At 44.0% G+C, this 26,464-nt stretch overlaps 2 protein-coding genes across 4 annotated transcripts in view; both read left to right on the top strand.

Moving 5' to 3' along the window:
* Positions 1–666: 666 nt before the first annotated feature.
* CASP2 (caspase 2) lies at positions 667–17,124 on the top strand. 3 transcript variants are annotated; one of them, XM_012768095.3, is made up of 11 exons: positions 667–870; positions 3,426–3,576; positions 3,905–4,072; positions 4,217–4,298; positions 4,865–4,959; positions 5,201–5,377; positions 10,198–10,326; positions 10,462–10,552; positions 13,684–13,833; positions 14,541–14,650; positions 14,807–17,124. In XM_012768095.3, exons 1-11 carry the CDS (start codon positions 797–799, stop codon positions 14,936–14,938), a joined length of 1,359 nt encoding a protein of 452 aa, XP_012623549.1. In that variant the 5' UTR covers positions 667–796; the 3' UTR covers positions 14,939–17,124. The 3 variants fall into 3 exon arrangements, with proteins under 3 accessions (XP_012623549.1, XP_075862799.1, XP_075862798.1); XM_076006684.1 differs by lacking the exons at positions 14,541–14,650; positions 14,807–17,124 and adding an exon at positions 10,638–10,698 and having other exon boundaries at positions 13,684–13,793; XM_076006683.1 differs by lacking the exons at positions 4,217–4,298; positions 4,865–4,959.
* A 5,417-nt stretch (positions 17,125–22,541) lies between these two features.
* CLCN1 (chloride voltage-gated channel 1) overlaps positions 22,542–26,464 on the top strand; it is a 30,828-nt gene continuing 26,905 nt past the window's right edge. The window contains exons 1-3 of the mRNA XM_012768097.3: positions 22,542–22,721; positions 25,405–25,525; positions 25,914–26,045. Of these exons, the coding sequence (XP_012623551.2) occupies positions 22,542–22,721; positions 25,405–25,525; positions 25,914–26,045 (433 nt within the window). The remainder of the gene's footprint in view (positions 22,722–25,404; positions 25,526–25,913; positions 26,046–26,464) is intronic.

Genomic DNA, 26,464 nt, shown 5'->3' on the forward strand with positions numbered 1-26,464 from the left:
AACAACGGGTGGATGTGAAGGCCAAAAAGAATACGACGTGCGACTTTCTTGGCGAGGGGTGAAGGGGTAGTATCTAAGGAGACTCCCTTTCGTTTACCTATCATGAAGTGCCAGGCCACTTGCAAAGTGTCTCTGGTCGCTTCAGCCTCACCCCGCGCTCTGGCCGCTGGGTTTTACCCAGCCCCCCGCCGATTTTTCTCAGATCCCAGTACGTAACACCAGGTTTTCTGGAATTGTGTGCTGCGGCTGTGATACAGGTTTCGGCCACTGAGAGCTGCTAAAGCACCGCCGATGCCGCACTCCCCATGCAGGCCTTCACTTACCGCGCGGGTATTTGTCTAGCGCCCTCTAGCGCTCTCCACCTTCTCTGCACCCTAGCCCCAACAGTTCAACTTCAATAAACGAAAAGGCCGACCTCGCCTGTCTCCGTGAAGTTACTGCAATAGGCGGGGCAGGAGGAGTGGGAGGTGCCGGGGTGATTTCCGCGGGAATCTACAACCAATCGGATTCCCGAGGAGGACAGGGCCGGCCCCTCTATCTTTCCCGGCCCCTTCCCCTTCCGCCGAGCGCCTTCCCGCCCCCCATTGGACGACGCGCCCACCGCGAGAGTTCTGCGCCTGCGCACGCACCGGCGACGGAGGGGGCGGGAACTGGCCTGACACCAGGAAGAGGCGGAGGGACGACAGGGCGCAGGCGCGGAGTGCGCCGAAGGCCGGGAGAGGGATGCGAGGGAAGCGCCTGCCCACAGTTTGTTTGGCTTGTGGGCGGTGCACGCATAGCCCGGGAAAAGCGGGAAATGGCGGCACCGAGCGCGGGGTCTTTGCCCGCCCTCCAACAGAAGGGGCTAACGGCTGTTGACAGGGGGCGCAGGTGAGTGGGGAAGGGTCTTAGGGGTCCGTCGTGGGACCCAAGGAAGAGAAGCGCAGGCCCCTGGCGGGGACCCCTTCGCCCCCTCCCCTTGGAGCCCCTGAAAGCTGCCGAGTCCGCGCTTCCCGCCGAAGGTGGGAGGCCCTGCTAAGCCGTGCGGCGCTGACTCGGCGCGGGGGCGTGCATGCGTGCTTCACGGCCCAATCCCTCTTAAGCAAAGACTACCCCAGCCTCTCTTCGTGCACCCCGGGGGGTTCTGAATAAGGGGCACTCTTGCCAGTCCCGCCAGATATGGGCTTAGGCTTTTCTTAAACAATTGTCCATCCTTTCCTCTGGTTCCCTTAGGAGGAACCATTGTCTGTTCCTTTAGAAAACGATGAGACCTGCAGACCTCCGTGCTCTCCCTGATGTGCATTTGATCTGTATTGACTGTATCATGATCTGCATTGCTTTGCATATTATGATCAGATTTTCAAAGACGTCAACACCAAAGGCTTTGGTGGTTGAGTACCTTCAGAGGACAAGGAGGTTCCTGTGGCTTCAAGTGTCTCTGTTTCTGACCCCCGTCATTCCATTTCATGGCAGACTTAACCCAGGAGCATATATTTTAATGCCTCCAGGTATAGACCCAGATTAATTTAGGTTTTTGGAACGTGAAACTGCAGGATACAGAATTAAGACTTAAGAACTCGTTTGGTGTCCTTTTCTCCGCCCCCTCCTTCCCTTCCAGATGTGTTCTAAAATTCTAAGTGATGGGCAACTTTTGGAACGTTCACATTTAAGACTCTCCACAATAATATGCAGAGAGTTAGTGATGCTTCAGATTAAAGAGTATCTGTTGATTGAAAATTCAAGTCTGGAACTTGAGACAGTTTCAAGAACTGGGAGTCAGTAAGTTGTGAGTATGGGTGAGATTATCTAGGGAGAGGCTATTTGAGGGTGGGAGTCCTAATGGAATATCAGCAATTAAGGGCAGACCAAAGACCTTTTAAAGAAAAAAGAAACATGGTAGGCAGAGAGAGTAGTCAGAGAAAATGGTGTCATGGAAACCAAGGGAAGAGAAAGTTTTAAGAAGGGAATGCTGCTGGTAAATCTAGGGGAAAAATCTGCTCCACCATTGGCTATGTATCACCCTATGGAAATACTTAGCACTCAGCTCCAATGTTATTTTATTTCTACCAGAGTTCATATATGTCATCACTGTTATTACTTTGTTGTGTTTTAAAGTGATTCTTAAATGGGGTTTTTGATTTGTGTAGATTATGATGTACCAGGATTTTACTGAAGGTTTGGTGTAGCAGAAATCTTACAGCAGAACAGAAAGAAGTTAAAATGAAGTTTCGACTCACTGTCCCCTAACCAAAATTTGTTGACCTCCTCCATCCCACTTCCTCTGCCTAAGGATCCCACTTGTTGTCTTATTGCGCTGCCTCAGTCCCTGCTTTTCCCTCTGACTTTAAATCTCTAACCCAAATACATCTCTAAGCCAAGTACATTTTTCCTTTAGATGCATGGTATTTCACTGATTCTAAGATGCAAATTCCCCCTCCACAGACACACATTTTAACATCTTTGAAATCAGGATGCATTTTTAAATGGGTTTCTAAGTTATAAACTGACATTATTATATCCTTTTCTCACTGCTGTCAGGCCCTTACTATTGTTAAGTATTTGAAAACTGACTAAGCAGGCTGAAGAGCTCTGGATTTAAATAAACTAGGCACATAGATGACATATATTGAAAATAGGATTCTTTTAGTTCATAACCAGAAGATAATCTCTTTTCAAGCCAATAGCAAAACTAAGGAATCTTTGAAATAAAGGTGTCCCTAATAAACTAAATTACCAAAATAATTTAACCTTTACTTTCTTTAACTCTTTAAATAATTTCAAATTATGTTGATTGTGTTCAACATTGGTATTTATCTACTGTGACTTTCTGCCATTCTTTCTACTTATCCATGTCTTACAAGATTCTGACTGTTTCTAGTGTCATTTTGCCACAAGAACTTAAAGTTTTAAAAAAAGCAGTTATAATTTGTGTAAGTAGGCTAGTGAGAGAGTATTATATTTGTCTTATTTATTTTCTGTTAAAACTGGCCATTGGCTTGAGTTTCTGCCAATATATTAAATTATTCCTTACCCAAGATTATTTTAAACTTACATCATTTTCAGCAGTCTAGATAAATAATACAAAATGTTTTCTGGAACAATTCTCTTAATTTAAATTGGCCTGTCAAAAAAGAAGTATTCCTTTTCATGAACATAAGTGCCTTTGTGTGTAGTATTTCGACTAAGATGATAATATTTGGTATTTCCCTCCCCTAGTCAGGCCATTCATCTCAGATGGTCTCAGTTGGACATATGCCGTAAAGAATTCTACATCATTTCCCTGTGGTCAACATGTTACTGTTTAGTACATCTTTGGTTTAACCAGATTCAACAAAATGTGCCTGATCTTGGTTATAATAGGTCTTGTTCTTTCTACCCATGCCTCTTCCACTCTACTCTTCCATGCCAGATCTTACACTTGACAGCCACTACCTTTTTATCTGTAGGATATTGGGTGTGTGCGGCATGCATCCTGACCATCAGGAAACTCTAAAAAAGAACCGCGTGGTGCTTGCCAAACAGCTGTTGCTGAGCGAGCTGTTAGAACATCTTCTGGAGAAGGACATTATCACTTTGGAAATGAGGGAGCTCATCCAGGTAAACTGGAGGCACAGAGAGAATTTAAGAATATAAATTGATTGTGGGGTAGGAGTGGAGACTGACAAAGTGTGGAAAGGATGTATCTTACTAAGGAATTGGAAATGCCCTTCCACCTCAGAGCGTTTGACAGAAAAAATACGTAGTTCAACAGTACTTTACCTGTAGAACTTTACCTGAAGAACTTTACCTGTATGTACATACTTACCTTATAAAAGGAATTCTTTAGATGGATGAGGACACTACAAGGAAGCTAATGGGAAGAAATAGAATTATATTAATAGCTAGATAAGTAAATACGATTTCATCTTTTATTCTTCGGTCTTAGGCCAAAGGGGGCAGTTTCAGCCAGAATGTGGAACTCCTGAACTTGCTGCCCAAAAGGGGTCCCGAAGCTTTTGATGCTTTCTGTGCGGCACTGAGAGAGACCAAGCAAGGCCACCTGGAGGATATGTTGCTCACAACCCTCTCTGGTCTTCAGCGTGTACTCCCACCGGTATGGAACGCTCGAAATGTGTTGGGAAGGGTTAATTTGGCTTGAGAGTAATTTCTGAGACGGGGTGGGGGAAACTAGATTTTATTTTATTTGGACTAGTCTATCTCCCTAAGGTCTGTCATAGTGAGTCCCGATTTCTTACAGTTGAGCTGTGACTACGACTTGAGTCTCCCTTTCCCGGTGTGTGAGTCCTGTCCCCCTCACAAGCAGCTCCGCCTGTCGACAGGTGAGAATTGATGAGATAAAAGGGGTCCCACAGATTGACTTTCCTTTTCTTGACTGATATCTGGCTTTGCCCTAACCTGAGATGTATTTCATATTGGCAATAGTTCTCTCAGTGAATTTTTTTAGGGTCTAGCAAGACACTATGGATAGAGTATTAGTTGGACTCATTTTCCTTATATCACAGATATTATTTTTTATGGTAATTGGCCCTTTGAGCAACTTGTATGGGTAGGAAATGATTAGCCTGATTAGCCTGTCTCCTCTGTAAAGCTTAATGAGAAAAGACTATGTCGTAGCTTAGTGAATACAACCAGGCTTTTATCAGGTAGTCCCTTCAGCCATTCAACAAGTTGAGCACCTACTACATGCAGACTAAATGCAGAGGACTCTAGGGGCGAGCGAACGCTCACAGACTCTCTGCCCTTGTGGAGCTTACAGATTAAGGGAGCGAATGAGACAGTATTTATCAAAACCCCAGTTCAAAGGGATGCCTGAAGTTACAATGACATGCTAGCATTAATGCTTAGATTGTATACTAGCTTTTTTGGCTTTCCTTCTATACCACAGATACTGTGGAACATTCCTTAGACAATGGAGATGGTCCTCCCTGCCTTCAGGTGAAGCCTTGCACTCCTGAGTTTTATCAGACACACTGCCAGCTGGTGAGTTTTACATAATGATGAGGAAAAAAGTTGGGAAATGAGATGCTCTTCCTGGGCATCTGAACCTAGTTCACATATGCATTTCCTTACTGCCTAGTCAGAAAGTCATTGCCGATTGAATACCTTCTGTGGACACTTCTTTATTTTCACCTGGTGGGGTTAAGAAGGAGAATGTGATGTCTTCGTTTTCTTGAAATCTCTGATCAGGAAGTTCATGATTTAACTGGGTTCTCCTCCCCAGGCCTATAGGTTGCAGTCTCGGCCTCGTGGCCTGGCACTGGTGCTGAGCAATGTGTGCTTCACTGGAGAGAAAGACCTGGAATTTCGCTCTGGAGGAGACGTAGACCACAGTACTCTGGTCACCCTCTTCAAGCTTTTGGGCTATGATGTTCATGTCCTACATGACCAGACTGCACAGGTACTTGAGGCAGGAAAAACTGACATGTAAATTAGGACTGGGCAACACTTTAGGGCCAGAGTCATTTGTTTCTTCTGTGTCTGCTGGGATATGTCATTTAGAAGTCATTTATTCTCCTTACCTTTTTACTCACTCTGTTATTCCTCTTGCTTTGTAATCTAGTAAAAAAGAATTGGGGCCTGCCAGTGTTGACATCTCTGGGTAGCCGTGCTTTCAGAGAGAATAATAGTCCAGGGTTGGGTTCTCACTTTTCCATATTCAGAAACTTGATTCCCAATCACTAAGGAAGTGATGGGATGCTGACATGCACCCTAACCACCTCAGAAAAGATATTTATAAGCCAGGACTACACAGGACATTGACTTCTTGGTTGATACTGCTACTCAGGAGTCCAATTATTATTTAAAAGATTACTTTGGCAGATAAAAATCTTGCAAATGCAAGTTTGCTAGAATTATCTCTGTAAATACTATTTAGTGGCAGTCTAATGAATTAACATATGGGGAAATTCTTTTACCCAGTTTTGTATAGGGTAAATTGCCTCTGGGCTAGATTCCACAAATCATAAGCATTTTCATTATGGGTTCTTACTGGGTAACATTGTTTTTGGGGACAGAGGAATCTTACTATGTTGCCCAGGCGGCTCTTGAACTCCTGAGCTCAAGCTGTTTTCCCACCTCAGCCTCCCAATAGCTGGGATTACAGGCAAGTGCCACCGAACCTGGCTCATTTGGGTGAACTTCAGTTACTGAGCGGCACAACTGACTTTGTTAACTTTAGGATTCCTCCCTCCCTCCCTCTCTTCTTTCCTCCCTTCCTCTTTCTTACCCTCCTTCCTTCCTTCCTTCCATTTTTTTTTTTTTACGATTTATAGATAGGGATCTTGCTATGTTGCTCAGGCTGTTCTCAAACTCCTGGCCTTGAGCTATCCTCCTACCTTGGCCTCCCAAAATACTAGGATTACAGCACCACACTCGGCCAAGGATTTCTGTTTTGAAATCAATAACAGCCTATTTGTAAATTTATATTAACTCTTTTTTTTGGAGACAGAGTCTCACTCTGTTGCCAGGGCTAGAGTGCTGTGGCATCAGCCTAGCTCACAGCAACCTCCAACTCCTGGGCTCAAGCAGTCCTTCTGCCTCAGCCTCCTGAGTAGCTGGAACTACAAGCATGCACCACCATGCCTGGCTAATTTTTTATATATATATATATTTTTTTTTAGTTGGCCAATTAATTTCTTTCTATTTTTAATAGAGACAGGGTCTTGCTCTTGCTCAGACTGGTTTCGAACTCCTGACCTTGAGCGATCCACCCACCTCGGCCTCCCAGAGTGCTAGGATTACAGGCGTGAGCCACCACACCTGGCCTGTATTAACTCTTTATTTTTATTCCAGATTAATAGTACTTTCTTGAGTTGCCGTTGGAGTTGTCAGTGGTGAAATTAAAATTTTTAGGAGATTCACTTTGATCTGTTGAGGTAGGGATTCTTTGTTTTGATTCTGCATTCAGCACTGTCTGTGGTCTTAATTTCTTTTTCTCAGCTATCCTGCTTCTGGGAGAATAATTATGTATTTGCTATGCCTTAGGGAAGGCCAGTTTCATCAGTAGGTACCTGGGTATTGTCCTTTACATGCTGTTTTTGCTGGCTTCCCAATAGTAGCCCATGCAAAGTAGTAGATCCAGCCTTGCTTCGAAGGCCATGGCAGGAACAGCTTCTTCAGTTGTCAAGTATTGGAGTAGATGATATGCTTTCCTGAGAGGTCTGATGGGCCTGAAGGGAATGAGGGTAGATACCAGCCATAATTCTTACATAAGGTCACTTAACAAAACGTAGTCTATATATGTTTTCTTAGAGGTTTTGGTGTAGCCATTTCTTTTTACTAGAAACTTTTTATGTCATGGGTCTCCAAATTCTTTGCAGTTGATAAATGATCTTATGTGCCTGATAGTTAAAGGTGCAATACTAAGTCAACAAGTCATTAGATTCAAGGACTTATTGGATTCTAATTCTGTGGTTATGTTTTGTAACTGGAATTGCAGTGAAGTTAAATTGTGAGTGAGTTATCATGGGGACTATGAGATATCAGATTTTTAAAAGGTAGACCTAAACTTCAGTGAATTTCATTTAGACGAAGGAGTCATGACATCAGTAGAAAAAGAAGCGTATCCTCTTATATTCCTGAAGACCAAGCAAGATTAGAGACCAGTATCTTCTGTAATAGCCAAGAAGCAATGCCTGGGTAGATATGGTCAGAAGGATAAATGGGAAGTGGGACTTGAGCTAGCCTAAAGTTACTAAAGCAGAGAGGAGAGGCGAAGGCATCCTAGGCAGGGAGCACGGTGTATAGACAAGAAACGTGTATTATAAACCAGGTAGTTAAAATGGGTGTTATAATAATTCTGTGCATTGGGCATCTGCACAGAATACTCCTTTCCTGGTGGGACCTCTCAAGACTCTTCTATCATATAATTATTTTCTAAGTAAAGAGACAGAACGAAAAAAAAAAAATGAAGATCCTCTTTTTTTTCCCCTTATCAGATCTTGTTGACTTTAGAGATAAATTCCATTTAAAAGTAGGAAATAGTATAATGAGTCTTAGAGAATCCTCTTCCCTTGACAGTGCCGGAGAGAACACTGGTATTCTTACTACTCAAGAATGTTTTTGGGTTTTTTTGTTATCAGATTTTCATGGCATCTACCTCATGAGGTTGCTAGTTCTAGGATTACAATTTACCATATATTAAGAAATTAAGTACATTTTAATTTGACATATTTCCTTTTAATTGTTTTTAACTTGCATTTGGGTGACAGACTGCTTAGAAGATGTAGGGACAAGCTTTGTATCATCTGTGGAAAATGCAGCTACCTGTATGGTTTTGCATGTAATTTCAGAGGATTTACGGGTTCTCTTCACATGTGTCCCCCAACCACAAGCCAAAACACATGCAAGAGTTAAGAACCCTGCTATTTATAGAAGTGCTGTAATTTTATCAGAAATAAATCTACAGATCCTATTTTAAGCTATGTTCCTTGTGGAAAAATTCCTCCAAATGAGTAATCTCCTTTAATCTTACTAAATTCAGTTACAAAATGTGTATATTCTTTCTTGGGCTTTATTGTTCTCTATTTACTGACCTAATAATCTCACTAAGTTCAAAATGCTAATGATTAGGTGCCCAAGTACATAATTTTTATTTACTTCTTTAAGCAAAATTAACTTCTTGAACTACTATATGTTAGATTTTATTATGGTCAGCTCCAGAGGAGCATTCACAGTTATATATTCTCTTGAAATTATATATTCTTGAAACAAATGCATTTTGTATGTCTTTTATTACCTTAAGGATTCCATTATTATGATTGGCTTCTACTTACCCAGAAAATATACATGCTTTTTCAACAAGATCATTTCTTCATTTCTAGTTATATTACAGACTTTCACATCTTTTATATAATTACTTTCTTAATTATCTGCAAACATAAGTATCCCAAATAGTAGTAGGTCTCAAACATTAACATGTCGAATCACCTGGGGGGCTTGTTAAAACAGTTTGCTGAGGCCCAAAATTTCACATTTACCAGTTTTAGATGCCATTGCTACTGCTATAGGGACCACACTTTGAGAACCACTGCAATATGTTATACAACTATGCTTTTTATTATGGGAGTGTGTGTGGTAAATGTTGAATATTTGTGTGCTGTAACTGTTCTGCCTAGGTAGCGTATTCATCTTTATTATATTTCATTCAAATTTATAATAAAATGAAGTTGTTTTCTCTCTGTTCATCTCAAATAGAAGACCCAGACATCCTGAGTGGTAGAGGAAGACATAGGTTTAAAATTTTGTGCCAGATTATTATACTGTTATTTAAATACAGTATAACTTTCTGTGCAGTGGACCAAATGCTAATGGTAGTGGTACTCATATATGGCAACTTAGTGCAGGATAAACAAGATTCTTAAATTGGACTACAAGGTTGACCAGTAATAGGTTTCTTTGAAAACAAAAAACAAAAACCTTTATTAACTGTGTACATTGTAATGGCTGATCTTTGCAATATGTGCTAGACACGGTGATAAGTCCTTTCTACCACAGTTATCTTAATCTTTGCAAACTTAGAGAAAATTTACTTGTAATTTTTTTATAAGGTGGAAATTGAAGGGCTAAATAACTTGTTCCAATTTATGAACCCAAGGTTTAAACCTAAATGGGTCTGACCACAGAGTTGTTTATTATGTATGTATTGACTGTCCTGAACAGAATCCTCCTGCGTGATGTGTTCTTCTCTGAACAAAGCATTTTATGCTTAGATCATCATTGTCTCTTAGATACTTAATATCTAAGACAGAAACCAGTGTACAGGTAGTGCTGTTCACTACTGTCATGATGCTCTTAGGGCTATGTCACAGGGCAGTTTACTTTCTTGTAGCTGAAGAGGTATGTTATTCATTCACAGCTTCCCTGGTGGTTCCCTTGTGCCATTTATATACCAGGGCACTTGCTCTAATGAAGGATGTGGTTATGATCAGGGAATGAATCAAATCTAACTAGTTCATAATTAGCCTCATTAGTAACTTGCTTTAATTCAGGAGTCTTCACCTATCTCAGTGAGTTGTGTCTGAAGTCATGTGCAATTTTCTGGTGAGTCCATAGCTTGCTTTGGTCTCTGCAAGGGTCTCTGACTTATAATTAACCACAGAATATATAGGTAGAATATTTTATCTCCTCATAACTTAGGGTTTCAATCAGAAACCAGAGATTTGTGCTTATATTGGTGCTAACTGCAGTGAACAACACTAAAAGTTGCCTTTCTTCTAGGAAATGAAAGAGAAACTCCGGAATTTTGCACAGTTACCTGCACATCGTGTAACGGACTCCTGCATCGTGGCACTCCTCTCGCATGGTGTGGAGGGCGCCATCTATGGTGTGGATGGCAAACTGCTCCAGGTGCGCATAGCTGTTGAAACTAGGCCGCTTCCCCTCCTGTGGCTCTTTCCAGGAATGGCTGCTGTTGTATGTATAGGACTTCAGGAAACCCGACTGACTACTTAAATTTCCTTCTTCCTTATTTCTTTCTGGCAGCTACAAGAGGTCTTTCGGCTCTTTGACAATGCCAACTGCCCCAGCCTGCAGAACAAGCCGAAAATGTTCTTCATCCAGGCCTGCCGTGGAGGTGAGTGCCCTGGCAGACCAGCACCTGGGTGGTGGCTCCTGGGCAGCCTCCCACCAGCTCTCACTTTCCTGTTTGCTCCTCTCAGGTGCTATTGGATCCCTTGGGCACCTCCTTCTGTTCACTGCTGCCACCGCCTCTTTTGCTCTGTAAGTGTCTCCCAATGCATGGGGTGTGCTGGGACTTGGGCAGCCCATGGCTCTCAGGCTGGTCAGCTCTCTGTGCACCACCATATCCTGTTCTCAGGATTCTCTTATCAGTGTCTGCCTTCTTTTCTGAGAACTCTTACTTCTGTCTGTGCTTATTAACTCTGCTGCACTTTTGGTTACTCATTTTCTTTTTCCTGTCCCTCTCATTTTATCTCTTTCATCTTTTTCTTACTCCTTTTCTCTTCCCTCTTTCCACTTGCTCCTTTTCTTTCTCTGTTTACCTATACTTCCCCTCTTGCCTCATTTATCATTCGTGGACCTTGCAGGATAGCAGTGTGGAATCCACATCAGCCTTTGACCCTTCCTTTTTCCCGAGCTGCCTCTGTCCATCTTCTTTCTTGCATGCAGTCTGCTTTACCTCTTTAAGAGCCAGGACTACGGGACCAGGATCAGAAGACATACAAGCATGCTCTTCATCCCGGAGAAAATAGTTATAATTAAGAGCTCTAACTTTGGAGGCAAATTCTGGCTCTACCACTTACTAGTTGTGTGAGGTTAAAGAAGTCACATGATATTGCTCCACCTCAGTTTCCATAATATAAAATATGGATAGTCATTGTACCTACTTCACAAGGTTATTGTGATAGCTAAATGGAATTCTGCATTTAAGGACTTATTTAGTACTATACCTGCCTCATAGTTAATCCACAAAGAGTGGTAGGTACAAGTTGTAACATGATCAGTGCCCTCAAGGGACTTACAGTTTGATTTAAAGGTCTCTTTGTCCAAACATTCAAATAATGATTCTTTTAATCTATTATGTGGCCAAATGTAAAGGGCTAATATTATTAATTATATCCTCCTAATCTGGTATTTCCGTAGAATATGATTGAGGTCCTACAGCATGACTAGGACTACACTAGGTACTATCACAAAAGCAAAATAAAATGTAGCTTCTCTGTGAAGCCTAGCAGAAAAACAAAGCAAATATCTATGAAGTAACTTCAGACTAGTTCAAAGGCCTCATGTAAACAAGGGTAAAATTAGTGAGCTACAACCTGTAATATGAAGGAGTATGCAGTAAGACTAGATCATTTTAAGTGTAGTTAGTTTGAAAAGATTCTGTGGATAGGCTAAGGCTTAGTTTAGACTCAGAATAATATGATATATATATTTGTAGAGTAGCAGATAGTCTTGCACAGGAAAAAGGACAATGCAACTTGAAAAGCACAAGATTAAAGGGGCATCCCCTCCTCAAAAAAATGCCCAGATCTGATTAAAAAGTGAGCATTTGTGTAGGTATGTAGTGATATGTGGCTGCTCACGTGAAGTAGATCTAGCTGATTATAAGGCTTTAGTCATAGCTGAGATTTTAGATTTCAACAGATAATAGTACAGAGCTGTTGGGAGCTTAAGTAAGAAATAAATGTGATAGATTTTTTTTCCAGAAGGGTTCCCATGCCAAGGGCTACACTAAGGAAAGAGCATGTGGTGCAGTAACTTAACTGTTCATTCGTTTACTTGTATTTCCCCAGGCTCAGAGCACTACCTGATGTGCTGTAGCACTTACAAGTGTTGAATGAATGGATGGAAATTAATCTGCCTGATTAAGTGTAGCAATGGTATAGAGAACAGATATGGGAATATTGGTAAAAGAACCAATAGCATTTATTGAATGACATCTATGAGATGAAGGAAAGTAGGAGAGTTTCCTTTCTCTTGAGGGACACATTCAGCTTGGCCTATTTCCTTTAGGAATCATTACTAGCAAAATAAAGATGTGTGGACATTTTCTTTCTTATATTTGGAGATATATATAACATTGTATTTAGATAGGGAGAAATTTTTCTAGGGTAATCTGAATGTTTTGCTCTGCCTCTCCACCTTCTCTTTAAAATTAAATCTTTCAAGAGGTAACCAGTAGCCTTTTGGTCCTTTGAAAATTGGAGCTCACCTGTTACTGCTCTATTTGGTTAATATAATTGTCTGTAAAAATACCACCCCATACTCCAATTGGCTCCTAAATTGGAGTATAAGCTCCATGAGGGTGGGGACTTTTTTTTTTCAGTATATCACTGGGGCTTAAAATAAAACAGTGCCTGGCACATGCCAGTTACTCAGTAAATTTTTATTGAATCTGTGAGTCTTGGTCCTTTTCCCCACAATTCTTCAAGCTTCCCTTCCTTGTTAGGCTCTAAGATTCTGTGTTAGGATAGATAAGGCCTGGGTCAAGACCTTACTCATGTGCTCAGGGTGTGTTTAGAAACTACTGCTAAAATTCAATCATGGCATTCTATTTCCATTTTTTAGGAGAAAATTATCCTCCTGATTTTAAGTTCTTCCTCTTTTAATTTTTTTTAAAATCTTAGATGCCTGTTATCACTTATCTTATGAAATTATTAATAATCAAATAGTAATTGCTTTAAAAATACAAAAACCACCTTGGAAACAGCTGATCATGCTTAGTTTCATAATTTTTTTATTGATACATAGTTTGAGGTTGTGATTTTTTTATAACATACATGTAGTAACCATAGTTTTTATTTATTAACTTGTTTTTTCTTATTTATGTAATAAAGCTAAATGTATCTGTATTTTATTGTATACTACAGTAAAAAGCACTGTGATTCCCAGGTACATTGCTAATCGAACGAGTGAATCGTGGACTTAGATTTTTAGTTCCATTTACAAGGAGTATTTGATTTGGCATTTTCCCTGTCCTACACAGTATGGAAAATGCTCCAGCCACATATATGTGCATGTTCTTGAGCGCGGTGCCTGGCCTGTGGTAGGCACCTCCTGAGTAATGGATGCATGTTAGGAAAGTAATGATTTTTCCCCCCATTTATCAGCCAAAAGTTGGAGGCAACAGCTGGAAATGGCTCTTCCTGGTCAAGGTTTTAGGGAACTTGTCTTTGCCTGTGACGGGTCCAAGAGAGATGAGAGGAAATAAAATCTTTGTCCATTCTGTCTGCCTTTGTACAGATGAAACTGATCGCGGGGTCGACCAACAGGACGGAAAGAACCATGCAGAGTCCCCTGGGTGCGAGGAGAGTGATGCCGGGAAAGAAGAGTTGCTGCGGATTAGATTGCCCACCCGCTCAGACATGATATGCGGCTATGCCTGCCTCAAAGGTATCGTCCATTCCAGAAGAGGACAGTCACACCTCGTTTTATTGTGCTTCACAGGTTCAGGTTGAATATCCCTTACCTGAAATGCTTGGGACCAGAAGTGCTTCTGATTTTGGATTTTTGTTGGGGGGGGAATAGGGAGGGCATATTTGTATTGTACTTAACCAGCTGATCATCACAAATCCCCAAATTCTAAGTCTAAAATGGTCCAGTGAGATTTGGGATGCTCAACCTATATTGTATTTTTTATAAATTGAAGGTTTGTGGTAATCCTGCACCAAGCAAGTCTATTGGTGCCCTTTTTCTAAGGACATGTGCTCACTTCGTGTCTCTGTTAGCATTTTTTAGCAATAAAATATTTTTTTTAATTAATTTTTGTCTTTCTAGACAAAATGTTACTGCACACTTAATAGACTACAGTACGGTGTAAACATAACTTTTGTATGCATTGGGAAACAAAAAGCTTGTGTAACTAGCTTTATTACAATATTTGATTCACTTTATTGCCTTGCTCTGGAACCAAACTCACAATATGTCCAAGGTGTGCTTGTAATGCTAAAAGATTATACTCTCTCCTAAACTTGCATTTCTCACTCTGGGCTCTCTGAATGGGGAGGGTGCAGGTGCTATGGAAGTCTCCTTTGGGAAGTCTAGCTGTTTGAGAGTACCTGGTGACCTTCACACTGTGGTTCATGCTCTTCCGATCGCAGGGACTGCTGCCATGCGGAACACCAAACGGGGTTCCTGGTACATTGAGGCCCTCACCCAAGTGTTCTCTGAGAGAGCCTGTGACATGCATGTGGCCGATATGCTGGTTAAGGTAAGTCAGCTGAGGCTGGCTCATGAGCCTGTGCATGTCCAGTGTTCTACCTTCTCTTCCCTTGCACTGTTTTTCTTTGTCTCCTTGCCCTTCTTGTGCTTCTATAATGATAGCCCAACATTCTCAGACTTGGATCCATTTGTTCTGCCCTTCCAGGTGAATGCACTTATCAAGGAACGTGAAGGCTATGCCCCTGGCACAGAGTTCCACCGATGCAAGGAGATGTCTGAGTACTGTAGCACTTTGTGCCGTCACCTCTACCTGTTCCCAGGATACCCTCCCATATGATGCCACCTCCCCATTATCCATGCCAGATGGAAGCCACTGGATCACAGGAGGTGTGATAGAGCCTTTTCTCTTCAGGATGCACGATTTCTGTTCTTCCCCCTCAGGGACATGGAAATCTCCCAGGCTTGGTTCCTGTACCCATCATCTCCACCTCTGAGTGTGGGACTGCAGGCCAGCTCCTCCTCTGTGAAGCTCTTTCCCTGTAGAGCCGGCTCTTGTTGGACCTATTGCCAGGAATGTTTTGGCTACGGTTAAAGAGCCAGACAAGTGACGTTGTAAACACAGTGTGTCATGGGGAGAGGGCATGTGGGTTTTTCTCCATGTTTGTGTTCACTTCCTGCCCCCAGGGCTTTTATAAGTAGCACTTCAGTAATTGCTTTTATTACATTAGTTACGATGTCTCAGAGATCATCTGCTATCTTTCCTTTCTTTCATATCCTTGACCTCATTTGTCCCAGAGTGAGAGTTTGGAAGGTGTCCAAATTTAATGTAGACATTTTACATTTGGCTTCGAAGAGGCATCCCTGACTAGAGACAACCCTGCTGCTGTGTGCGGAAGAGGCCTGTGCTTTCCTTTCAGTACTGCAGGGCCACCCAGTGGAAGGACACTCTTGGCTCCTTTGGGTTCAAGCCACCCAGCCTTTTCTCATAGGTTAGATATGGGTGCCTTGCATCTATACCTTATTGATCTTTGCCCGTAGAAGTCCCAAAGGTCTTTCTTTGGTCATTCTTCCTCTGAGCTTTGTTACTAAAATGAGACTTGTAGGAAGTGTCACAGAAGGCCAGGTGTGCTTCCTCAGACTCTGTAACCCCGCTGTATCCTCTTTCCTTCCTTGAAATGTCTCTTCCTTATTGTTCTCACTTCCATTCAATCCACCTATACCACGTATTTGGCTTTCTAGAAAAGCTTCCTAGTTGTTAGCTCCCTGCATTATATCTCTCCCTCTTTACCTTCATTTCATTCTGTTTAATTCTGCCACCAAATCTGTTCAAAATACTACTTCACTGGATCGTTTGGGCACTCCAAACAATAACTAGGTATATATAATATACCTAGTTCCTGCTTTCTGCGTTGGTATTAATCTCCCCTTTGATTTTATTCTGTATTTCAGTGAGGCTGTTGCTATATTGTTGTTATTCCTTCAACCTGGAAGCCTCCTTTATTCCTGCTTGTCTGAAACTTTACTCTTCTTTTTTAACTTCCATTCTTGCCCCCTCCATTCTGTTCACTTAATAGTGGAGTTTTTGGTCATTGTGTTTTTAAGCATTCTTTTCCTGTGTCTTTCACTACATCCTGTCTGTTACCTTCATTGCCATTTATAAATTATAAATATTTGCTTGTTTTACTTGTTCATTTTTCTTTATTAGGCTGTAAATAAGGGCAGAAACCTTGTCTCTTTTATTCACCAGTATGTACCCAGTGCCTGGCACATAGTAAGTCTTCAATAAATGTTTGTCGAATGAAGGAAGGAAGCAAGCAAGTCAGCCAACCCCAGTTAAGATCCCGCTTTTTTATAAAATTTCCCTTTTTTTTTTTTTTTTTTTTTTTGAGACAGAGTCTCACTTTGTTGCCCAGGCTAGAGTGAGTGCCGTGGTGTCAGCCTGGCTCACAGCAACCTCAATCTCTAGGGCTCAGCGATCCTACTGCCTCAGCCTCCCGAGTAGCTGGGACTACAGGCATGCACCACCATGCCTGACTAATTTTTTGTATATATATTTTTAGTTGGTCAATTAATTTATTTCTATTTTTGGTAGAGACGGGGTCTCGCTCAGGCTGGTTTCGAACTCCTGACCTTGAGCAATCCGCCCGCCTCGGCCTCCTAAAGTGCTAGGATTACAGGGGTGAGCCACCACGCCCGGCCTAAAATTTCCCTTTTGACAATATACATGTTTAGTATTTGTACTCTGTGTTTTTCCGTGTGTTTTGTTTTTATCCACTGGTATTTTTAGCTACTTGAGAACATATCATGTGTGAGACAGCTTCCTTCACATCTCTCATAGGCCTGTAGTAGCCAAGGTGCTCAATAAATACTTGCGTGAGCCAGGTGGTTTGAAGACTTGCTGCCAAGTCCTGCATTTGGGTCAGTATAGTATGGAAGTATTTGAATGATATAACCTTTCCACTCCCACTGCCAGGATTTTGTATTGCCATCAGGTGCCAAATAAATGCTCATATTTATTACTGATGTGTGCCTGATATCTCTGTTTTTGTCAGTGCTCGATCTTGAGAAGCCCATGTATTTTCATGTCCTTAGCCCCTCACACGGCAGCATCTCCCCCTAGCTCGTAAGGCACACCTAGAACTGCAAACCCCTTCTTATTTTGCTGCCATGATCATTTTTTAATAGGCAGGTGTGGGTGCATCTCCGTTGGCATAGTCTGGAATTTCTCACAATCACATGAGATGGAAGCAGTGTTGGTTCTGGTTATTTAGATTATGGGATGGATGCTGAAATAACAGATTGGGTTAGAATAGGAGGATGAGAGGGAGGAGATAGTATTAATAGAATTTCATTTCTCGTGTGGTCCAAGTTGGATTTAAGGGTTTCTAGAGTGGGCGCAGATTGTAAGAGAATTATCAGGCAGCACAAAAGAGATCAAAACAATGGGCTATTTGTAAGTTGGTATTATGGGAGCACATTGTATCTAAAGTATATTCCTAGAGAGGCAAGTGCAGGTGCAGATGGGCTGTGGAGGTTTAACAAGAGATAGGAAATTCTGTAGGAGTGTTTTGGTAAGAAACAGCTGTGGAAGCTTGTTGAGGAATACAGGGGAGGGGTGACTGTCGAGGAAGAGCAAGGGGGGTCGAGTTGAGCTGAAGCACACCACCAGATGGAGGGGAATTTGGTGCAGAAGAATACTGGGAGCAAAAGGCTGTAAAAATTGGACTATAAAGCTGGTCGATTATACTGCAAGGAAAAAACAACAGTGGGATGGATAGCTTCAAGGGAAGAATACAAAGTGTAGGACAGGTTAAGAAATTACCAGAATAGTAGGAATAAGGTAAGGACCCATTTAAAGGAAAGGAAAGCTTTTTGGAGGTGTGATATGTTTGGGAATTACAAAGCAGCATCTGTCTCTGACTAAATTCCACGTCCTTCTCACCCCCGCCTTGAATCAGGGTATGAGGTTGAATTTCACAGCTCTATTCCCTTCCCCCGCATACCTCTGCCAGGGGATTCTTTTCTAAAATTATCCCCCTCCCTGAGCTGGGGGCTGCCCTTGCTGCCCTTTCCCATCCTGTTTCCTCTAGTGGAGGAAGGAAAACAGGAAGGAATAGAAGAAGTGGGATAGCAGACCAAAGGTGCGATATTAGGAGGGGAGGGGAGAGGTGTCTAATTTGAGAAGGAGGAAGACACTAATAACAGCTAGAGCTGATCGAGTGCTTGGTATGCTGTAGCACTGAGCATGGAGCTTTCCATTCCTTCTTCCCCACAGTCATTTTCCCTTTTTTTACAGAAGAGGGAAATGAGGCTCAGAGACTTTTAGTTATCAGAAGAGGAAGAAATGTAGCTTTAAGGGCATGGAGTCTAGAATTAAGTAGATCTGATTTTGAATGCTAGCTCTGCCTTTGAAGATAATCAGAGACCTTGAACATGGTAGCCAACACTGAGCCTCAGTTTCCCATGTCTAAACATGAAAATTGTTTCCACCTTAAAAGTTCTCTCTGAGAATTAAATGTGACGATGCATGTAAATCGGATGGTATTGAAGCATTAACAATGCTTGGTATATATTATAGCAAAATGAGTTTCAGTTTAATACAAGTCAACAGTCAGTGCTTTACTAAAGTGCATTCCTTTATCTTTATAACCCTCTAGTTACAGCTTTCTGAGGAAACTGAGACCAGGATGTGAAACTATTTGTCAACTTGAATGTATGTTCTTAAATAACAATCTTGCTTCTATGACGTTTTTCCTGGCATGAGATTTTTTTTTTCCCTCCTCCCTTATTTGGGCTGTCGATTCTTCCCATTAGACTAGGAGAATGAAACTGAGACCCCAAACTTTTATTCCATGTTAGCACTATCCCGGTAGGAATTCAGGGAAAAGTGTATCATGTTTGAAAAGCCAGAAGGGGGAGAAAGAGACCCATCAAGTGCTACAAGGAAGCACTGATACACAGGACTTGGGAAAAGGCCAAGGACTCTTAAAGGATAGGGAAGGCAAGGCCCAATAGAAAGTAGAGAAGGAATAACCACAGTGAAGTGTGCTACAAAGAGAAAGGGTCTTCCAAGGAAGTTGTAGTAGCTTAGCTGAGATTTCAGAAAGTAAATGGGCGCGGGCTCCATGCTGCCTAGATGTGCAGAGGGAAAATAAAGACTGAAAACATCCTTAAAGGGTGTGATGGTTGTACTGCCCAGTGGGCTGGGAAGGCCAGAGGTGAGAGTCTGAAAAAAAGGGTAAAACCCAGCCAGAAAATGCGTGCTCAAGTGGACTCGGGGTTGCCAAAGGGAGAACCACCACCTACAGATAGCCTCCACGCAAACTTTTCTCCTCCACGCTGTATCCTCTGTGGCCACTGTACAACCTTCCTTCAAATAGCAATTCCATAAGCCTATAGGTTTTAACCTCTTAGTACCATGGACCCTAGAAGAATCCTTTTAAAGCCCTGGAAGGATACATGTTATTCATGTATGCTTATGAATGTGCTTCCACAGTTAGGAGCTTCATAGAAATCCCCAGAAGCCCATCTTTGTCCCTCCAAATAAGAACCTAAGCACTAGATGGAATGGGATGTTGGAGTGAGAGTTGGGCATAGTTTACATTTTGTTTTCTTGTTCTTTTGCAAGACAATATCTCATGGTTAAATCCCATGGTTAAATAGTTTAAGCCACTGTTTCTAATTTCAAACACTAGATACTTATGCTCAAATCCTTGCCATCCAGCTTTAACAGCCTGTGGGTGCTTTTCATAGAATCTGGTTTTGAGAATTACGGTTGGCGCTTTCCTTCTAGACCTCATGATTTAAGTTTAACTTCACTTGGCGTGGTCACGTGTGAGCACTTTCCCAGCCCTACTGCTCCCCGCCTTCAAATCTCAGAGTCTGGGTGGGACCAGGCTGCTCTGTGTTAGGGACCCGAGTTTCTCACAAATAGTAAGGAATAATAATTGTATCTCATATTTGTTTCTTGTGATTATCAAGTTTCTACAGAAACTGATCACCTTCAGGGGAGCCATAATCCACAAACAGATGAAAATCTTTTCTGTTTCTGAAGCCCTCCAAAGAATATAATTTCACTTTGGTAGTATGTTTTTTTTTTTTTATTAAGAAAGTATTCCATTCATTTCGCACCAATCCTTTAGATGTCTTTCCTTATTTTCTGCCTGTAGGCAAGGTGGGTATCATCACAGAACCTTTAGTCCCTAAAACATCCCACATCTGTGATCTTTATGCATAGATTATAGGCCTTGAGATTTATAGGATTGTTGTTAGAAAATGTGCTTTTATTTTTTTTTCAAGTTTTATTCGTGTACTGTTGACAAATAGAAGTCGTATATATTTAAGGTATACAACTTGATGTGTTGATATACATTGTGAAATGATCGCCACAATCAAGCTGGTTAACATATCCATCACCTCACATAGTTACCGTGTGTGTGTGTGTGTGTGTGTGTGTGATGAGAACACTTAAGATCTACCCTCTTAGCAAATTTCAAGTATACAATACAGTATTGTTAACTGTAGTCACCATGGGCATTAGATCTCCAGGACTTAAACATCTTACATAACTGAAACTTTGTACCCTTTGACCAACATTTCCCCAATCCCCCATCCTTGACCTAGCCCAGCCCCTGACAACCCCTCTTCTACTCTCTGCTTCTATGAGTTCCACTGTTTTAGATTCCACAGTGAGATCATGCAGTATATCTGTTTGCTTTATTTTGCTTAGAATTATTTCCTCTAGGTTTATCCATGTTGTTGCAAATGGTGGAATTTTCTTCTTTTTTAAGGCTGAATAGTACTCCATCGTGTGTGTGTGTATGTGTTTGTGTGTGTGTGCACATGTGTATATGCTCCACGTTTTCTTTATTCATCTGTTGGCAGACTTTCAGGTTGTTTCCATATCTCGGCTACTGTGAATAATGCTGCAGTGAGCAGGAGAGTGCAGATACCTCTTTAAGATACTGATTTCCTTTGGATGTATACACAGAAGTGGGGTTGCTGGGTCATACAGTAGTTCTGTTTTTAATTTTTGAGCAACTTCCGTACTGTTTTCCTTAATGACTGTACCAGCTTACAGTTCCCCCAACAGCGCACAGGGGTTCCCTTTGCATTCTCACCAACACTTATCTTTTGGCGTTTTGATAATAGTCATCCTAACAGATGTGAAATGATGCCTTATTGTGGTTTTGATTTGCATTTTCCTGATGAAAATGTTTGGTCCCTGAACTTGAACTGTCCTGAGACAGACCTCACTTGGTGATGGATGCTAAACTTCACGTTGGCTCAATTTAGAACTTTTCTTCTATAGTGACAGTTCATAGGGCAGGGATGTCTTAGAAAAAAATGTTGAAAAAAATGTGATGCCAGATATTAATAGTTTGTCCTTGGCCAAAAATTATTTATTGGCCTGAAAAGGGAAGAACAGCAGAGAGTACTTCCCCATCATCTTTCTTGTTTGTCAGCTTGTCATGAGAAGCCCTCACTCCATTGCCACTCCCGCCGTCCCTGTGCCCTGGCCTACTTCCCCCCTTCCCTAGTATCCGACCTGTGCTGATGGGGCTATGGTGGGTGCTCCGCAGTCCAAATGGAAGCTCGGCCCTCCCCGTAAATCCGGGGTGGCATTGTGGCTGACACTATCAGTCTGGGAAGTGGGAGAAATGCCAGAACCCAGGGCTATCACCCCTGCTTCCCACAAGCCTGCCACACCCAGGGGGTGCAAAGGGTGGGATCCAGGGGTGGCACCAGGTGTTATTAGCAGCCTCTGGCAGCAGGAGGGCAGAGAGTTGGAGGAGAAAACTGGAAACGGGAAGAGTTGGGAGAGCTGGCCAGACAGAAGTTTACAATGCAGATGAGGACTAAACCCCGGGGGTTCGCGGAGCTGAGAACAAGCCAACAGAGAGAGATGGCAGAGAGACACCAGTTGCTCTGCCAGGTGAGTTGGCGCTCCAGGGCTTCCAAGCCATAGAGTCACTCCATCCAGCACCCACCCTCACCTTCTACACGCTGAAGAGAGGTGGCCAACGTGGAGGGCTTCAGAGCACCAGCTCTGCACGCAGGTTTGAGAGCATACTCAGCAGTTCCCCATCCTCATCCAGGCGATATTTATAGAGGGACCAGTGACATGGGCCTGGAAGCCTACTGGTGACTAAGGAGGGGGACAATGCTACTGGCTCGGCAGAGGGAATTCCCTGTGGGGCTGTCCCTCAGGTCCTCTCCCAGCCCCCACCCGCCCTGCTCTTACACCTGCTTCGACCCCAAGCAGATCAGATGTGGCAATGGGGGGGTCATGTGACGGAGAGGGGCCTATAAATAGCTGGAGGTGGGCATGCTGCCCCAGACGCCTTGGGGACAGCAAGAGCAGAGGCTTAAGGAGCTACACTGGGGGGAGGACGGGGGCAAGCAGGCCAAAGCCTGGCCGGGGCTGGGGGGGTGGGGGCATGGAGCAATCCAAGTCACAGCAGCGTGGGGGGGAGCAAAGCTGGTGGGGTAGTGACCCCCAGTACCAGTACATGCCCTTCGAGCACTGCACCAGCTACGGACTGCCCTCCGAGAACGGGGGCCTGCAGCACAGGCTCCGGAAGGACGCAGGCCCCCGCCACAACGTCCACCCCACGCAGGTAAAGTCCTTGGGGGGGGGGGAGTGGATTAAGGCAGACAGTGGTGCCAGAGATTGGTGAAAATTAGGAACTGGATGAACAGAGGGAGCAGTGTTACTTTTTTTTTTTTTTTTAAAACTTAGAAATAGCACATGGTAATGTGTTCAAAATAGGAAAATCTTTCAAGGTTCTGGGCTCACCTAAGTACGCACTTGGATGTATGTGCACTGTTATGCAACGTTACTAACAGAATCCCCGGTCTTACGGGGATGTGGCAGTGCCACACACGCGTGCATCGCTCGTGCTTACATAACCTATGTGCAGTGGTTTGTGTAGGAGCCCACGCTGCTGGGCGCTGCAAGCTGTCTCTCACACCCTCACCCTCACCCACACGCCACCAGATTGCCGAGACCCTTGGCAGAACACACACACAAATGAGCCCTCTGCAGCAGGCAAAAGAAAGGAGTTGGGACAAGGGAGAAAACAGACTGAATTGCATATGAGTGATCAAAGGCCTACCAATGTCACAATGAGCAGAGGAATGTAATCGAGCTTTCAGGAGGCAAGAAGAAGACGTAAGAACCTATGGCATGTTAGGCACCTGTAAAGGTGCAGAGATGTGATCCCCAGTGACAGGAGCTTGCAAATTAATGAGGGGTGTCCAAGGATGAGTATCGTCCAGGGGTTGGAATTGGTGGGTTACAGACACCTAGGAAAGGGTAGTGGGGATGAGCACAACTAAAGGAAAGGTTGTGACACTGTCATGTGAAAATGTACAGGTGACATTTAATAAGTCAGTGTGCCTCTTGCACCAAAGAACTCAGCGTGACAGGATGAAATGTGCCTGGGGCAGGAGGTTAGAGTTTAAAAGGGTTTTTGCTAAAGGGCAGCCTACTGCCCCTTTGGAATCTGAGGGGGGTGGGCTGTGCAGGTGCCCTCAGCACCTGGGTCAAGAGGATCCACTCCCAGTCCCTGCCTGACTCCCAAGGGCAGTTGCAAAGGCAGCACCAGGGACTCAGTTGGGAAGCGGGGACACGAAGGTCAGTGTGGGCCGGAACAGTGAGTTAGGAAGGCTCCCGGGAGGTGGTGGGGTCTGACCTATGCTTTTGAACACTGGGGGTTGCACAGGAAGACCCCTCCTCTGGCTCACTGTCACCTGTGCACGTGGGCAAACATGGGTGGGACGGCAACTTGAGTAGAAGTGCAGTCATGGCCCTTTCTGGCGACAGTGAACTGGCCAAGCAAGCAGGAAGCTTCATGCTGGAAAGCAATGGTGAGTTAGTTTGGGGGAGGAGGGCTGAGCTGGTTTCCACAGAGCCTTGAAAGCACACAGGAGGAGTTTGGATTTCAGTTTTTCTTTGTTTAATTTTTATTATGGAAAACTCCAGATTTACACAAAAATAGAATGGCATAATGAACCCCCAAGTATCCAACAGTTATCAACACTTTGTCAATATTGTTTCATCTATCCTTCCCTCTCCCAACTTCTCCCCTCCACACAAACTGGAGTCCTTTAAAAATCCCAGATACTGTGTCAGTCGCAGACTTGAGGGTTGATTTCCCCATACCCCTCTCCCATCCCTGCCCTGGTGTACTGGTTAGCACCAGACCAGCCAGGACAGATCTGGCTGTTGTGTGTACCCAGCCCAGGTATATAATATGAAGCACCCCCCTCCTAATTTCCACTGGCCTAGGACCTCAGTGGGCTGAGATGGCCTCACTGTCTGACCTCCACTGGGAGTGTCTTCTCTCTCTGGGTTCCAGGTAGGGTTTGGAGGGAAATGCTGCCTCCCTGTGTCACTAACCCAGAAGACATACCATGAGCAGGGCAATTAGTGCATGCCTGTTCGGGACTGAGGCATAAAACTCTGCTGCTTGTATTGTGAAATCAGATCTCTTCTACTCAGGTTCTCCTAGAATCAGCAACATGGCCTGGCCTGACCCCGGCCCCAGAGGACAGTGAGCGTAGTGGGGGTGGGGCAAGCCAACAACGGGCAGAGAAGACACACATGCCTTATGGCACCAACCCTAAGGGGTGCCGCTCCGCCCTCCTCACGTGTTGGGGAGCGCTGATTATCTCACTTTGGGAAGAAGCAGATGGACTTGCCTTGACGGGGCTGACTCCCGTTTGTGCGTACAAGCACCGGGAGTTGAGGAAGAAGGGCTTTACCTAAGCTTGACAGAGGACACGAGGTTTCTCAAGGAAGGCCAGATGCACCAGGCACAGGGCAAGCAAGAGTCACCTGCTAGCAAGGCCAATCTGTCCTCAGGCTGCCCACGTTCAGCCCCTTGGCAGGAAGGGCAATGCAGAGTGACCTGGGGAAAGGGTGGGACACACAGAAAGCATGAAACACCCCCGGTTCATATGGTCCCGGCTCAGCTCGGTTCTCTGTGTCTCAGCTTCAAAGTGGAAATTGGCCTCCTTGGTGGAGGCTTCCATAGGCCGAGGTGAGGACAGGTGGCAGAACGGGTGGAAAGAAGGTGGGATGGACGGACAAAGGTGAAGAGTGGGAGCTATGAGGATGGCGAGTGGAGAGTTGAGGACAGTTGACCACGAAGGGTGACCTCAAGGTGACCCTGCATGCAATCCCCAAAGCCAGGGTTCAGGAATCAAACTGATTCCTCTTCAGTTTGTGAGTCTCTGTGCTGGCCCCCTTTTTTATTCTTCAACAAGACAGACCTTGACCTTTCTCCCTCTCTGCAGATCTATGGCCATCACAAAGAACAGGTCTCAGATAGGGTGCCGGACACGGGGATGCCCAAGAAGACGGGCTCCAGTTCTACCCTGGACAGCAAGGATGAGGATCACTATTCCAAATGTCAAGGTGATGGGGAGTGAGGAATAAAGGAACCTGGACTAGGAGGTACCAGGATTAGGAGAATAACTTGGGTGTTCCATTGCACATATCCCCCCTAAAAACCCTCCTCTGAGATTTAAGGACTCTCCCCACCTCCGTTCTTTGCCTGCTCCCTGCTATTGCTCCCCCAACCCCAAGAAACAAGAGTTTTAGAAAGGAATTCAAGTATTCATGGGGAGTTGGACTTTGGTGCCTTCTGCAGAGGCAGCAGGTGCAGAGAGGCAGAGAAATGCAGGGAATGAGATGAACACACAGACCCTAGGCCCCAACCCCTCCTCTCCGCTCTCACATCCTGCACCCACGGTAGTGACTGGTTAGCTGCTTTTCTCTTGTTTTTACCCTTTTCTCTTCCTAGATTGTGTCCACCGTCTGGGACTCGTGGTGAGAAGGAAGTTAGGGGAAGACTGGATCTTTCTGGTGCTTCTGGGACTGCTGATGGCCCTGGTCAGCTGGAGCATGGACTACGTCAGTGCCAAAAGCCTGCAGGGTAGGTTCAACCTGGACCTTTGCCCTCAGCCATTTCTAGAGTTTCTACTTCAGGTGTGTTTGGGGAGGAGGATGTGCACAGAGAGGGGCTCAGGTGGGACCCTAGCCCCAGACAAGACCAGACTCGGACCCACATCCACTTCTCATGCTGCTACCACCCAAGCTGAGTGCCCCTCTAGGACAGTGACCAACTCCCCAGTGTCCCTGGGACTTTCCCAGTTTTAGCACCGAACGCCCTGAGTCCCAGGAACCCCTCATATCTGACACACTGGGAGGCCGGGCACGCGATGGCCTCTAACCAGGCTCCTGTAGCCCCAGCACGCGAGTGTGATTTGCAGGCCCCTTCACCGCCCACGACTCAGGTTTTCCACGTGTGAAATGACAGTGGTACCATCCCAGGAGGGGCAAACGGAGCAACCC

This window comes from Microcebus murinus, chromosome 9 (assembly GCF_040939455.1).
Source record: "Microcebus murinus isolate Inina chromosome 9, M.murinus_Inina_mat1.0, whole genome shotgun sequence".
Lineage (NCBI taxonomy): Eukaryota > Metazoa > Chordata > Mammalia > Primates > Cheirogaleidae > Microcebus > Microcebus murinus.

Excerpts from the sequence above, each read along its gene's own strand:
- CASP2 (XM_012768095.3), top strand. The coding sequence starts at position 797 with ATGGCGGCACCGAGCGCGGGGTCTTTGCCCGCCCTCCAACAGAAGGGG. Across the intron at positions 871-3,425 it reads GCTGTTGACAGGGGGCGCAG|GATATTGGGTGTGTGCGGCA; the intron begins GTGAGTGGGGAA and ends TTTTATCTGTAG. Across the intron at positions 3,577-3,904 it reads AAATGAGGGAGCTCATCCAG|GCCAAAGGGGGCAGTTTCAG; the intron begins GTAAACTGGAGG and ends CTTCGGTCTTAG.